The 15,058-nt window shown below is 54.3% G+C and overlaps 1 protein-coding gene across 8 annotated transcripts in view; it reads right to left on the minus strand.

The window, feature by feature from the left end:
* Positions 1–15,058, minus strand: part of DNMT3A (DNA methyltransferase 3 alpha) — a 102,436-nt gene that overhangs the window by 37,126 nt on the left and 50,252 nt on the right. For all 8 annotated transcript variants that reach the window (XM_028099494.2, XM_028099492.2, XM_088026343.1 and 5 more), the window contains 3 exons: positions 12,000–12,270; positions 5,956–5,999; positions 5,357–5,503 (listed from right to left, as the gene is read on the minus strand). In XM_028099494.2, the coding sequence (XP_027955295.1) occupies positions 5,357–5,503; positions 5,956–5,999; positions 12,000–12,270 (462 nt within the window). The remainder of the gene's footprint in view (positions 1–5,356; positions 5,504–5,955; positions 6,000–11,999; positions 12,271–15,058) is intronic.

The raw sequence follows: 15,058 nt of genomic DNA on the forward strand, positions 1-15,058 counted from the left end.
AGCTGCCTGATGTAGGAGGGGGATGGAAGGGGACAAGAGACTAGCCTTGAGCCACAGATTATTTGTCATCATCACTACTGAATGTGTACGAAGCATCCCGTAAGTGTAAGGATGCCCAAGTCCCTCCCTTCAGAGTGGGAGCCAGGAAAGAGACCAGATCCTAGATCAGCAGGACATGGTATCCTTGCCTCGACAGAACTTAGAATCAGGCCAGGGGGAAGACACTATCGACAGAGCCACAACATCCCCCAGCTGCAACTGAGTCCTGAAACCATAAGCAGAGGGGAGTCCACAGCCCCTCTGGCTGGATGACTGTTCCAGCTGCCCAACTAGCCCTCCTCACCCCCTCTTCCTCACAGTGGCGAGAACCAAGGAAGTAACACACGTGAGAAGCCCTTCCTAAGCCCAGAGTCCTTGGGTCCTTCTGTTCCGTTAATTGTCAGGAAGAGGAGCCTAGGCCCTGCCCTCCCCTGGAAGGAGGAATTGCCTTACACCTGTCCTCCCTGCTGCCGCGGCCCGGGCCCCTCTGCCCGCCAGGGCGGGGCAGGTTCTCCTGGGCTCAAGCACAGCAGAGGCCCAGCAGAAACAGCAGGAGCACAGGGTGGACAAGAATCAGGGCCCCACCTTATCCATGAAAACCTAACCACACAGGTCCCCTGGCTCCGTGCTGTTCTCCAGGTACGCCTGTCAGCACCTCTGGAAAAAACCGTATGGAAGCCAAGGGCTTGGGGCCTTCAAGGCAGAAATCCCCGGCCTGAGCTCTCTGAGGAGGTGTCCCACATTCACCAACCTGTCAACTGCATGGCCAACCCACAGCCATTTGTTGAGCCTATCTCCCCTGCCCAACATCTGACTGGGCATGATGGGGGAAGACACAATTAACACGTAAGAAATAGTGAAAAATACCCTATGAAATATCACGGAGTGCTAAATCCAAAAATACTGACAGTAAGGGCTACAGGGTGCAAAGAAGGAGGTCACTGTGAACCAGAGAGCCTCCGTGGACTCACTCCTGAAGAACAGATCAAGGAAAGCCCAGTGGGAACAGAGGCAGGGAGGAAAGAAGTCAAATACATAGAGGGGACTGGTCCCTCTTAGAGGACCTTTCTCTTAGAGAATGATAGTGAAGCGGGGTGGGATGAAGTCACAGCAAGAGTTGACGCCTTGAGAAACAGCCGGAGGATTTCTGGCATCATGAGGGAGACCATGGGGAGCCACTGTAGTTGTAGAGCAGGGCCTGGTCATGATTCAAGCAGAGCTTAGTCCTTAAAAAGATTAGTAAGGAAGTGAAGGGAATCCGTGACGGGCAGACAGAAGACAACACCTCCCCACCTCCAGCCGGAGTTCCCACCTCAGCCCCAGGGAAGGAGCAAAAGTCTCATTTTCCTCACCTAGTTACTTTAAATTTCATTCCTTTTGTGATATTCTAAACCTTCTTAAACATTTTTTTCTGGGGGAGGAAAGCCTGGGGAGGTCGGTAATCTCAGATGGAAAAGTCAAAAGTAAACCTCACTCAATAACTGGACTGGCAAGGGTGTCATGGCAAAAGGAAATTTAGCTGACGGAGTATTTTGAGGGAAGCAGGCCCCACAGGTGGGGCACGTGGACCAGGGAAGGGGCAGGTGCAGACTGGGGTCTGGTGGAAACCCCAAGACAGGAGAACACAGTCCTCAGGCCCCACATCCCATGCCCCACCACCAACTTCCCTTCCTGATGCTGAAAAGGCCATGCTGCCTCGTGCCCCAGGACCTCTGCACAGGCCATACACCTTTCTTCAATGCCCTTCTGCCCTCTTCCCGAAATTCTAGTTCATCCCTTAAAAGCCAAAAGCCACCTCTTGCTGACGCATGGATGATCTGGGAAGAATTGAGATCTAAGCCCCTTGGGGTGATGCTCTTCCTGAGGTGCCCTGAACCCTCATCCCGTCTTGGGATAACTAGGAATCCTCCAGGCTTCCGGTACCGCCAGTACCCCCAGTGCTCGGACATGGAGGGTTCTGGTTGCCCAGTAACAGTGCCCTGGAGGAAGTTTTAGAGAGCAGGTGCTGCATTCTGAGCTTAGGACGTGCTGGCTGGGCCTTCAAGTGACACTGCCTAGGAAACAGCTGGAACCGTGCTTCTGGGAGGGGAGGTGTCTTTTTGGGAGGAAGGCAGGTAGTAGGATCTACGAGAGCACATCAGCGGTAAGGGGATCGAGAGTGGCAGACAGGGATCTGGAGATGCCACTGTCATGGGACAGAGGAGGAGGCTGAGCAGATGCAGTTGGAGGAAACGGGGAAGAATTTCAGGGCCAAGGGGCGCCTGGGTGGCTCAGTCGTTAAGCGTCTGCCTTCGGCTCAGGTCACGATCCCAGGGTCCTGGGATCGAGCCCCGCATCAGGCTCCCTGCTCCGCGGGAAGCCTGCTTCTCCCTCTCCCGCTCCCCCTGCTTGTGCTCCCTCTCTCGCTGTGTCTCTGTCAATCTCTAAAAAAAAAAAAAGAATTTCAGGGCCAAGGTCAGGAAGGCCGAGGGAGGAGGTGTTAGAAGAAAGGGTCGACTGCCAGGGAACGGGGTGAGGTTACGAGAGGAGGAAGGGTTTCTTTACCTCAGGTAAGCCACTCTGCTGGTGACAGTTGCTACTCTTTAGTCTGAAGGGAACCTGGCAGTCTTGAGAGCTACCCGTGTCTCCCCAACATTGCTGTTGCCTGCAGCTAGCCCTCCTCTAGACCGCTGGCCCAGCCCAAGGCGGGTGGGTACGGTACGGGGGCCAGGCCTCGGTGGGCAGCAGGAAGCCTGAATGGAGCCTGGGCCCGTGGCCAGCGCCTAAGTGCAGCCCCTGCCCCCCAAGTCTGAGAGGGAGGGGACCAGCAGTTCTGACACCTGTACTGGCAGTCACAGAATTCTCTCTGGACATCTTTAGTCATAGAATATAAATAAGGAAGGAACAGTTTGGCAAAAAGTATATATATATTTTTTTTTTAAGTAAGCTCTACACCCAGCATGGGGCTTGAACTCATGACCCAGAGATCAAGAGTCTCATGCTCGAACGACTGAGCCAGCCAGGCGCCCCAGAAAATATATTTTGGGGGCAGGGGCAGGTCTCTACATCTCAAGTCACATATACCTCAAACACTTTCAATTAAACCAACTTTTTAAGTTTTTCTGATAATGCTCATTGATTACCTTTCTTGGCTGGGGCTGGGGAAGCGGATGCCAAACACTTAAAGTTTACCAGAAAAGCTTTTGATGATTGTTGAAGCTGGGTGAAAGGTACGTGGGGCTTCGTTCAGCACACTACTCTTCTCTACTTCTGCGTATACTACAAGAGGTGCATGATAAAGTCTTTTTAAATTTTAGTAGAAATCTTAACATCGATAAAATGCATCGACTATCTTAACTTTTTCTGCGAGTTGAGAGAAGATCCCCTTTTCTATGGCAGCTGAGAGTAGGCTCCCATACTACTTCTTCAGGGGGGCATAGTTTGAGAACCACAGAATTTATAAATGTTCCAGGTCTAAAAGTCACTATGCCTACGCTTCTGGCCCCCAGGCTCAGGGAGAGCAGGAAAAAGCAAAGCTCCCCCCGCTGCTGACCGCCAGGGACTGATTAGTGGGCAACTGACCAGATGGCAAGAACAGCCCCCGTTCCTGAATTTTGTCCTAAAGACCACACTTTGTGCTCAGGGTCAAGTGCCTCTCTTCTCCAGGACCTGCAACAGGCTGCTCCTTTTCCAGGCTCTTCCAGGAGAGAAATTTCTGCCTTCCTAGATCCCGGAGGAGCTGGAGACAGTCAAGTAGCCAAACCCCTACCTTGTTCTGACCTTTTTCTAGAGCAAGCTCTCACACAATGTAACGCCTTCCTTTGTAGGCCTGGGGTAAACGCCCCAGATGGTGGCAACTCAGCGACATTGCCGCTCACTTCCTGGTGCCAGAGGTCAAGCGCCTTGTCTCTGAGGATCAGAAAGGAGAGCAGCCCCTCACATGGGGCTTGATAGGCTGCTGGCTCCTTGGTCTTTCAGTCTCCACGGCCTCACCTCCTGTCCCTGCTGTAGCCTGCCATGGGCTGGCTTCCACCCCCAAAGAAGCTTCTCTTAGAAAAGTCACCGGCTACCTCCAGGTTGTCAGAGGCGATGGGCATGCCTGTCAGTGCCTGCAGTCCTCTCTACACAGCCCATAAATGGGGTTTCTGTGGGTGCGATCCTGGGACTTGGCCTCTTCTCTCTCCCCGTCCCTAGATGAGCTTATCAGTTTCCCTGGACTTGAACACCAGCTTCTGCTCTTGACATTCTCCCACCTCTGCGTCTGCAGCATGGACCTCCCTACCCCCCAAGCTCCAGGCACCTCGGCCTCTCAGACCGAACTGGCAATTCCCACCAGTCCCAAACCCGCTTCCGCACCTGCCTTCCCCATCTGAGGACATGGCACAATCATCACGGGGTGTTCAAGTGAAACCCCTCCGAGTTGTCCTTGGGTCCCTCCATTTCCTCCCCTCCTTCACCCCTCCCATCCATCAGCAAGCCCTACTGATTCTATCCCCAGAATACATCCTGAATCTGCCCTGTCGCCATTGCTGCCCCTTTAATCCACATCAAATCATTCCTCTGCACAGAAACCTTCCATGTACTCAGAGTTATACCAGCTTCTGGCCAAGACCTGCAGAGCCCCACATGGTTGGACCACTGCCTACCTCCCAGCCTTGTCCGACCCCACTTTCTCCCTCACTCGTTTCACGCTGGGCATACTGGTCACTCATTTTGCCAAACAAGTCGGGGTCTTGCTTGTGGTGTTTCCTCCGCCTAGAACACTCTACCCCACCCCGCTCCTCACCAGATACCTTCCATGGGGGTCGTGAGCAGCAAGCGTCGGGGGGTGGAAGCTAGCTAGTAGAGGGATTTAGCAGCAAGAGGCATTGAGGCAGTGGAGAACTGAAGGACCACGGAGCGACCAGATTGGAGCCAGCTCTCCTGTTCCATCAGGTCTTAACTTAAATGCTGCCTCCTCCAAGAAGCCTCCCCTGACCACCCCCACCTAAAGCAGGCCTCTGTTATCCTCTATTTCAGCCCCTCCTTTACTTTTCTGTCTTGTTCTATCTTCTCCATCAGAGTGTCCGCTCCACGAGGCCGGGAATTACATAGGCACAGAGCCTAGTACGCTACGTGGTACAGGGTAAGTGCTCAATAAACTTTTGTTGAACGAAAAAAGAAACCAGTCACTGCCTAGGAGTTGAGCGGTTCCCTGTTTAAGTGCAAGAGGTTAACCTGATGGGGAAACTGAGGCTCAGCCGGGGCCTGACAACAGCTCCAGAGGGCGGCTGAAGCTAACTTCTGGTTTTTCCAATTCTGCGGGACAGGCTGGGGCCCAGGCCAGAAGGCACCTCACCTCCCTTTTCCAGCGTGCCAGCCACTCGTCCCGCTTGCGCTTGCTGATGTAGTAGGGGTCCCCCGCCTGGAAGGTGAGGCGCGGCATGGGCCGCTGGCGGAGGCTGGACTCCCAGCCCAAGCCACCCCGCAGCCGGCCCCGGGAGCCCTGGACAGAGAGACGACAGAGAGACAGACTGGCATTAAGATGGGCACTGACGGTCCCACCGCAAGGTTTGCTCCTCCTGAGGGGAAACTGAGGAGGCACTCACCTCGAACAGAACACAGGAGCTTTGACTCCTGGCCAGAGATGTCAACCCTGCAAGTGCTGGGCAAGGCCCTGTTCGGGCTGGAGAAGTGAGCCACGGGCTGAGGGGGGCACATGGACGCGAACCATGAGGGGAGGTGCTTGGTCGCAGAGGCGGACCAGCTGGCTGCCTTGTTGGGGGGCTTCTAACCTCCACACCCATCTCCTTTCCTCCTTACACGGGGACATGTAAAGAAAGGGACGGGACCACCTCAGGCACCCCCTCACACACATTCGCCACAGTTGGTCAGAGGGGTGGCTTTCTTCTAGAATCAGGATCCACAGAGCCCCTGGGGGTTGAGCAAAACACTTGCCTCCATTTTCATGGATTCGATGTTGGTCTCCTTCTGTTCTTTGCCTGTGGAGAGGGAAGAACAAAGGGACTGTCGGCAGAGTTACGGGAGTGGCTCAGAGGCCCCACCTTGTGCCTGGGGTCCCTGCCACAAAGACAGGGGTCCTCCAACCATTCAGCTGTTCACGTATCAAACCTGACGGCCCACCATGTGCTAGGCACCATGCTGGCCCCAAGGACTCAGAGCATGGCCTAGAGCAGAGAAGGGACTGGGGCAGGTTCGGAGGCCCAAATCCGAAGGAACGATTGGAAAGCCAGGGCCACGGTTTCTGGCCCATTGACTCTGTCTCAGGCACACAAACGGGGTCATCTAGGAACAGCTCCCTTCACAGAGGAGGGGCCTACATGGCACAGTCTCCCCCTGCCCTGGAAGGGAGCTGCATGCTGCTATGGAGTGAGGCAGAGATGTCCTGGGGGGGCAATGGGGTACACGGCCACTGCAGCAAGACTCTGGTATAGCAACTTTGTCTCTGAGGCTCAGCTTCCTTATCTGGAAAATAATGATGCTGGAGATGATTTCTAGGGTCCTTCTGCAGTTCTCAATACTGTGGTTCTGTTCTTGATACCTGCCTCTGTACCCCCATTCCCCACCTCAGTCTCAGGTCCCTGAACCTTTACTCTAAAAGACTTGGATTCCCAGGTGTTTCCGTGTGACCTCTGTAACCTCTCCTAGCCCGTTTTCTCACTGAATCAAGACAGAGCCAACCGTTCTAAAATCTGTAGGTTACTGGGAACATCAAGTGCCTGGAGCAGGACTTGGCATATAGTAGGTGCTCAATAGATATTACTCTGGATCCCTTTCCCGAAGGCATCTCCCTGCTCCTCTTCCCTGCAGCTCTTCAACTGGGCCCGGATTCCAGTTCCTAGAAGGAGAGGCTCCCCTGGGGGCAGGAGGCCCCAGCAGTTCTGTCTGTAGGACAGTCTCATCCTCTCCCCGTCCGGGCCCCACACAGGAGGGCAGCCGCCCTCCTCCAGAATACCCTTGCGCTCCTACCCTGGGCCTTTCAGGTCCTCACCCAGATGCCCTCCCCAGGCCCAGTGAGCGCCTTGCAGTCTAGCTGCCCCTGGCTGTGGGGTTGGGATAATTATGCCTTCCAGAACTTCTGCGGGGGGGGGGGGGGTTGCGGGGAGCCCCCCCTCTCATCTGGGCCCCTGAACTCCTTTCTCTGAAGCCAAGAGGACTGAGCTTGGGCCCAGAACAGGAAGGTCATTGAGGCTGGCTCATGGTAGTTGGGGTGGGGGAGCCCCAAATGGAAAAAACAGCCCCTACTTCATCTCCCGGCTCTGAGGCGGAAACCAGACACAGCACTGAAGGCCCCGGACAGGAAGTTTCTTTCCCTCTCTCTCACTAGAGAAGCCCTGGGGCTCTCCATGTGTGCCCCCGGGGGAGGGGCAGCCCCGGGGTCACAGCGCCCCCAGAGCCCAGGGGAAGGGAGGCAGGGCTGGCGCTCGCAGCAACCCCCCCCCCCCCCCCCGCACAAGCCCCCCGCAGCCAGCACGGGCACCGAGCCGGTGCCACGGAGTGGTGGGGGCGGGACACGGACGTGCCAGTGTCTGTCGTGGGCGCGCGCGCGGTGGGAACAGGGGTGCCGCTAACACTTTACACGACAGGCTTTTTAAGGTCTGTCTCACCCGGGCTTGCTGTCTCTTCCTCCGTGCTTCCGCTCAGCACAGCCAGCTCCCCTGACTTTTTCTCAGGCTCCCTGGAGCCGGGTCCCCCTCCCGCCCCCGGGGGTCCCCCACCCCTTTTCTCAGACCTGCACGTTCTCCCGGCGAGGCTTTGGGCTGCCAGAAGGGGGCGCCCGCCCTTGGACCAGGCCGCGGCCAGGGGTCCCTCGGACCTCTCGAACGTTTCCTATGGGGGTCCCTCCGTGGCATCTCATTATGGGGAATCATCTATTCATTCGGATGAAAGAAAATCAGGGTTGAAGGGAACTATAGAGATGATGGAGCACCTGTTCAGCCCCTAGATTTTGCCAATGGGGAAACTGAGGCTGGGGGGTGGGTGTGGAGCGCTGAAATCAGATTTCAGGGCTCCTGAATGCCAAGCCCGTTCACGTTACCCTCCACTACCTTCATGTTCTCCCCTTCCCCATTCCCTGGTCCCCATGCTCCCCCAAACAATTGCTTTTCCTCGCGCAGTTTCCAACTGGCTTCTTTCTGGAATTTTCTCCCTGACAGATTCTGCACATGCCCACTGAGTGATATCTCACACACACACACACACACACACACACACACACACACACACACACACACTTTCCAGCCTGGCCCAGCAAAACAACAAACTGGGCTGCCTCAGAATGCAGCACTTGTCCTGAGTCAAGGAGGGTCAGCTGCTCTCTCAACACTCCCTCTGCAGTCCATCTGCTCCTGGCCCAGACCCAGGGTCACAGGCGGGCCAGGTGGCTGTGTGCCTCCCAGGGTGGCCCTGGCAGGCTCAGACATGACCCTAGAGTATCTCAGGTCCAGGGGGCAGAAGAGGCCAGGGTGCTTCCAACACTTACCCATTGATCTAAGCCTATATCAGCCGGGGGACCCGCCCCAAATTTCCTTTAAAAGGAACCCAAATCTCCATGACAAGGCTAAGGCCAGGCTTGCCTCAGAGGGCAGTCCCTAACCCAATACTGGGTGTTCCATCTGAGCAGAAAAGGGCTTTGTGCTCACCCTAATCTGGTCCTTTACTAGTTGAATAATCTTGGGCAAGTAACTTAACCTTTCTGAACTCCCAGTCTCCCCATCTGAAAAATGGGGACAATAAGAGTCTTCCTCACATGGGATCACAACGATTAAACAAGAGACCATGTAACTAAAGAGCAGGGCTTCTTAAACTTTAATATGCATCGAAATCAGGATCTCTTTAAAATGTAGATTTTGACTCCACAGGTCTAGGGTGGGGCCTGAGATTCGGCATTTCTAACTTCAGAGGTGATACCAGGCAACACTGTTGGTCCACGGGCCACTCTGAGTAGTGAGGATATAGGACAGTCAACACATAGTCAATATTCAGTAAAAGAAAGCCATATTACCATCGTTTCTATGAGAATCATGGCAGCATTAATGCTAGGAGTGCAGAAGCAGTCCCAAGGCCACCACCTGCCTATCCAGGTGGCTCTTGGCCTGATGACTCATCATCTCCCCCATTCCTCCTTCTTTCTCCTGGCTGTTCTATCAGGATCTGGGGCGCCTGTGTGCACAGGAATGTTGCCTTAAAGTCCTCCATTTTTCCTGTATAGGACCTAATGGGAGGGGTTCAGGGGAGACGGATGGGGCCCCCTGAGAGGAGACCTGGAGTGCGGGGAACAGATGGGAGACCATGGCCAACTCATGTCCTCCCTGGGGCCTTAAGTCTCCTTCCTCCCTGGAACTGAGCAGCTGCGTACGCGTTCCATGTGGCTGACTGCGGACCAGGTGGCCGAGCCTCCAGCAGACCACTGCCTGCCCACGCCCCCGGCAGCACCTCACCAGTCTCAGCAGCCAGGCAATGCATGGTGGCCTTCAGGGGCTCCCCCCCCAGCTCTGAGGCCTACCAGCACACAACACAGGAGTGCTCCGAGGCTACTGGGGGGTCAGGGAGGCTTCGAGCATTGGCCTGCCACACTCAGCACTAAGATTCTGAGGAAGGTCCCCCGATGTGGGGAAAATCCCAAACCCAGGAGACATCTCAACACCATCTCTTCCCTTTCCCCTTGGGCTCCTGGCGCTTGCCCGCTTCTTCACCTCTGCTGCCCCCTCATTACAGCTGCCCTCCTCCCCACCACGCCTGCAGCAGCCCCCTAACCCAGCTTCCCAGCCCCTCGGTTCCACTCTGGGAACCAGAGCGCAAAGTGATTTTTTTCAAAACACAAAGCAGATCATGTCACCTGCCCCCCCCCCCGCCCCGCCCCGGAGGGTGTCCTCAAAGGCCTGCCCTGGTCCCGTCTGCTCTCATACCCTTCTTCCTTGCTCTCTCACCGCAACCTTACTAGTTTCTGTCAGGTCTCTGGGTGCCCTGCTCCCTCCCACCCGGGAGCCTCTATACCTGTTTTCACTCCCTCCCACACCACCCCTCACCTGGTGAACCCCCAGTCATCCTTCCGCTTCCGTGGAACAGGCCGGGCTGCCTGGGGTTTCCCTGATCACAGTTCCTCATAGAACTGTGTTTATTTTCTCTTAGAGAACCTATCTCCTTGTATAATCACATGCCTTTCAGTGTGAATTTCTCATTAACGTCTGTCTCTCCAGCAGACTTTGAGGTCCTTGAAGGCAAGAACCAGGATTTTGTTCATGACGGTTTGCCCAGATCCTGACACACACACACACAATGGATGTTTCATATACATCTATTGACTGACTGAAGAAGGAACTCTGGAGAACAAACGGAAGTGGAGACAGGGAAACCCCAAAGTGAAAGCACACCCTCAAGGGTTAAGAGCGGCCTTAGAACTATGTATGGCCCCATCCCACCAGGCAGAAAGGACTGCAGCTTACTGTCAGTCATGGTGGGGTCCCAGGAATCAGCACATGGTGGGCGGGTGGAGCGTACGGGCTCCCAGTTTCCGCTCTGGAATACCTGGTCTTCTTAGCGGGAGGGATGGGGTCTCTTCTCCCTTTCCTCCTCAGTTTCCCTCCACTCCGGCCCCTTGAACACTCCCGCCCGGTGTCAGGACCTACCCACAAGGCACTCAGGTAAGGCCAGAAGCCCTGGGCGGTTCCGGGCTAGCCTGCACTGAGCCCCACTGCAGAATAAAAGGAGACAGCAGAAGGGCACACCAACTTTGAAGCCAAGACGGAATGCATCCTGGAGCTACCACTTACAGGCACGGAGGCCCTGACCAAGTCACTTCATCTCGCTAAGTGGCATGTTTTTTCTGCCTTAAAATGAGGATAATACCTCTTGAAGGAGATTGTTTGGAGAACTAAACCAGCGAATACAGAGTACCTTAAAAAGCGCTTTGCACATAATGGGAACATCATAAATATTAGTTGAATAATAAATGAATGAAATATATACATATTTTAATTTGGAAATCTCTTTTCTGGAAATGCTCTCAATCCCGCATGAATATTGGGTTTAGATCCATGCAAAATAAGTTAGGCCAATTAATCGATTTACTCATTCCATCATACGCACTTGGAAGACTTTTTGAATTAAAATGCACATATGCAAAACAACCTGGCAGGGCCCCGGGAGGATCAAATGTGATAATATATGAGGAAGCGCTCTGTAAACTGTGAAGCCCCGTACAAATGCTAGTTGTCCTCATTACTAACATGTTTACAGCTTGGTTGGCCCTGAAATCACTGGCTTAACCTGAAAGAGAAAAGTAGGCAATTTTCCAGGACTCCAGGGCAAGACCAAAAAGTCTGGGGAGGAAGGGGCCTGGGCTGGGGTGGCGAACTGGCCACCCCCTTCCGCCCCACCCCCACCCTGCTCGGTCACAATCACACTTGAATTGAGTCAGCTGAACTGTGGTGAGTTCGAGACATCTATGCTGGGGCAGGCTAACTGGGTTTTCAGGGCTCCGAGGGCATCCACTGCCTGGAGCACCCAGGCCAGGGGCTGCACATGCAGTCCCCGAGAACTGCAGGCCTTGGAGAAGAGGAAGAAGGCCACGTGAGGGCTGAAGGAAACTGAGGCTCACAACCAGCCTATGAAGGGGTGGGGGGGTCGGGCAGGGGGACAGCCATCACCCCAGTCCTGCAACTGTTGGCATTCTACAAATCCACTGTTGCCAGATCTAGCTTTTTTTTTTTTCCCCACGAGAAGCCAAAACTCCAGATTTTTATGTGAAATTTCTGGATTTTTAAATACTGGCAACTAATTTTTGAAAATGTTTAAAACACTACATGGGCCAAATAAAACATGTGTGCAGGCTGCACCCAGCCAGCAGACTCCGGGGTATAGCCTTGGCAAGTAGACCTTCAGCTCCCATGCCTCCTGGGGCCTGCTGGCCCCCAAGTCTCTAACCCTTGGAAGAATCCTGGGGATCCCAGAAGAGGCTGCCCCTTGTGCCCAGGACTCACTCTCTTCTGCGGGGGCTCCTCGGCCATCCTTGGGGGTGCAGCAGCCATTCTCCACGGCTCTGGAGGCTTCGGGCGGGGTCTCAGCCGCACCCTCTCCCTCTGCTGGGGCCCCGCCCTTCTGCCCTCCAGCGGGGCTCCCCTCCTCTGGCTGGGGCTCACTCCGCTTCTCCAAGTCCCCGTTGGGTAACAGCTCTGAGGGGCCTGAGTCCTGGGCCATGGACGGGGACTTGGAGGTCACTGCGGGGTCCTTTGGCGTGTCACTGCTTTCCACCTGGAAAGATGAAGAAACAGGAGGGGACGATTAGATCGGTGGTCTTGCCTCTTTTGGATCACTAACCCCTCTGAAATTCCGGTGAAAGTTATGCACCCGTTGTCCAGAAAACCTTGTTCACATAAGTGCGCAAGCAAATACACACACAATTCTGCTCTCAGTTTTAAGGGATCTCTGGGCCTGACTCCCTGAAGTCAACGGGTTTGTGGACTCGAGCATAAGAAGCAGAAGAATGCAGGCAGGTTTGCCAGCCTGGTTTCAATGACCAAGCTGTGACCCATGGCAGCTACCACCCCCACTCTCTGAGGTGACATAGGGCCTCCAAGCCTACTCTGAAGCCCCTATTAAAAACAAACGTTCCACTATACGTAAGTGGGGAAAGAAATACATATATATGTAAGTGAAAACAAACATTCTGGGGTGCCGGACTGGCTCAGTTGGTAGAGCATGCAACTCTTGATCTCAGGGTTAAGAGTTCAAGCCTCACACTGGGCTTAGTTAAAAAAAAAAAAAAAAAAAATGATTTTTTTTTTTTTTAAAAACAAACATTCTTCACACTACCCCTACTTCAAATCAGGACCCCTCCTCAGAAGACTCTAGTGCCACCAGTCGATTCTGGTAACCTTGGGCTGACCTGACTTTTGCCAGATCCCTCCGGCTTTCCTTCTGGCCTCTCAAGGCCCTGACCCAAACAGGGACCAGCTGCGCATTGGAGCAAAAGGGTCAAAGGAGGCCTCCCAAATAAGCATTCTGTTGGGCCCCAAAGCCCAGCACAGTTCTTTCCTTCAGCTCTGGATCCCCCATCTTTCCGGCACCCCGACCCTGGAGATCCACAGCCCCCATAAGCAGTTTGCAGCGCCCACAGTAAGCACCCCGGGCCCAGTGTGGTCTCACATTCCCCTTCCAGAATGAAATGTATCCCTTCATCCCCAAGAGTCTAAGAACAGAACTTGCTACAGTTCCAGGTAATAAGAATCACATCAAGGGTAATCATCTAACTGTCCTTTGTAAATGCCACTGCCTGGTGGGCAAGGCTCCTTCTCACCATGACCCCTTTAGAGCCACTTAACCTCCCTGAGGAGGCTCTCAGAGAATTGCTCAAGGTCACACACTTTGTAAGGACACAGTGAGGGCAGGAGAGAGAGCCTGGTGAACACTCTGTCCTCGGCCCTGCGGGGGGCAAGTAGGCTAGAGCATCTCAGAGGAATGGAGGTGCTCTCTTGGGGAGGAAGAGGCAAGGGTCCCCTGTGCTCACGCCCATGGGCACAGGGCTGCCCTCAGCAATCCCGCCCAGCTCCATCCGTGGAACGTCTATGGGAAGGGCAGACGCGTGGCTAGCCTGCCACCTCAGCAAGGTGCTGCTCAGGAGGGCGCCTCGGCTGCTCCACCTATAAGGGGAGATGCCGAGACTAGTCCCCTGAGGTTTTTTCCATCTAAGTCTTTTTTTTTTTTCTGTTTATAAAAGTGAGTCACATATAAAAACTCAAACGACACAAAAATGAGTCGTGGCGAAAAGTTAAAGCTCCTTTTTCAATCCCCCACCTCTGAAATCACAGGTAAACCCTTATTAACAGTTTGGTGAGGATCCTTTCTAGACTTTGTTTCTATGTGTCTACAATCATGTGTGAGTTACATGTTTACACACATGGATTCACACGCACAGCCAGATCCAGAATTTTTTTTTCTAATAGGGTGTCTTGCTACTCAGTGTTCTATAACTTGCTTTTTCACTTAACAAGCATAGTGGGCATCACTCCATACCCGTGCATATGGATCTGTCTCCTATTTCACAGCTGCTCAACATTCTATTGAATGGATGCTCCATAATTTATTCAAACAGTTCCCTAATAGTGGGCCTTTGGGCCGATTTGCTTTTTGCTGCAATGAACCCCGTGCACTTATAGCTCCATGCGCCTGCATATGTCTGTAGATCGGGGTCCCAGAGGTGGGCTGGCTGGTGGAGGGCCTGCCTAGGTGTGAGTAGACAGGCCAAATTCCCTCCAAAGAGGTGTACCCCTCAAGCACACCCTGACAGCCTCAGAGCGCGCTGGGCTCCCTCCCACACAGCCGGCAATCTCCAAGGCTGCTTCTGCTCTAAGGTCTATATCCTCACCTTTGAGCCCACTGCTGTCTGCTGAGGAACCCCCAGGGTGGCAAATAGGGACAAGGGCCTTGGGGACAAAAATAAATAAATAAAAACCAGAGTCTTCCCTTGACAAGGTTCCAGGCACACAGAGCAGCCTAAGGGTGAGCAGAGGGACTTGCCAAGCTGTTTTCCTGGCTGAGTGGGGCAGATTGGGGCAGGCCTGCTTCCAGGAAGGGAAGCTCCCAGGGAAAAGCTGCAAAGGTGTGCAGTCCTTGGCAGGTGGGGGTGGGGGCTGGAGCAAGAGAAAGAGGCAAGAAGTCCTCTGCTGGCCTAGCCTTGGGCACAGAGGGCTGAAGCCAGCAGGGCCAGGAGGTCAGACACAGGAATGCGAGTGAGCAAGTAGGCCCTGTCTTTCTCCTTAGCTTCCATCCCTGAGTGTTGAGACACACTCTGTCCAGGACTGAGACGGCCTTTCCCACCTCCCAGGTCAAGCCAACAGGGTTCCCTGTTGGGAACCTGTTCTAACGCCCCTCCCTGGTAGAAATCCTCTCACCTCTAGACAGCCCAAGCAGAGTGGGGCATGCCCAGGCCCCCACAGCCACCCCTATGTCCAGCTGTGCCGGGCATCACAGAGCTCTGATCATGCCTCTGCCAGGGAGGTGGGCTGGGGAATTCAGGTCAGAGTCAAGCTCTTACCACGGC

This window comes from Eumetopias jubatus, unplaced genomic scaffold (assembly GCF_037043125.1).
Source record: "Eumetopias jubatus isolate StellerSeaLion01/CBP00866 unplaced genomic scaffold, mEumJub1_p1.0 scaffold_9, whole genome shotgun sequence".
Lineage (NCBI taxonomy): Eukaryota > Metazoa > Chordata > Mammalia > Carnivora > Otariidae > Eumetopias > Eumetopias jubatus.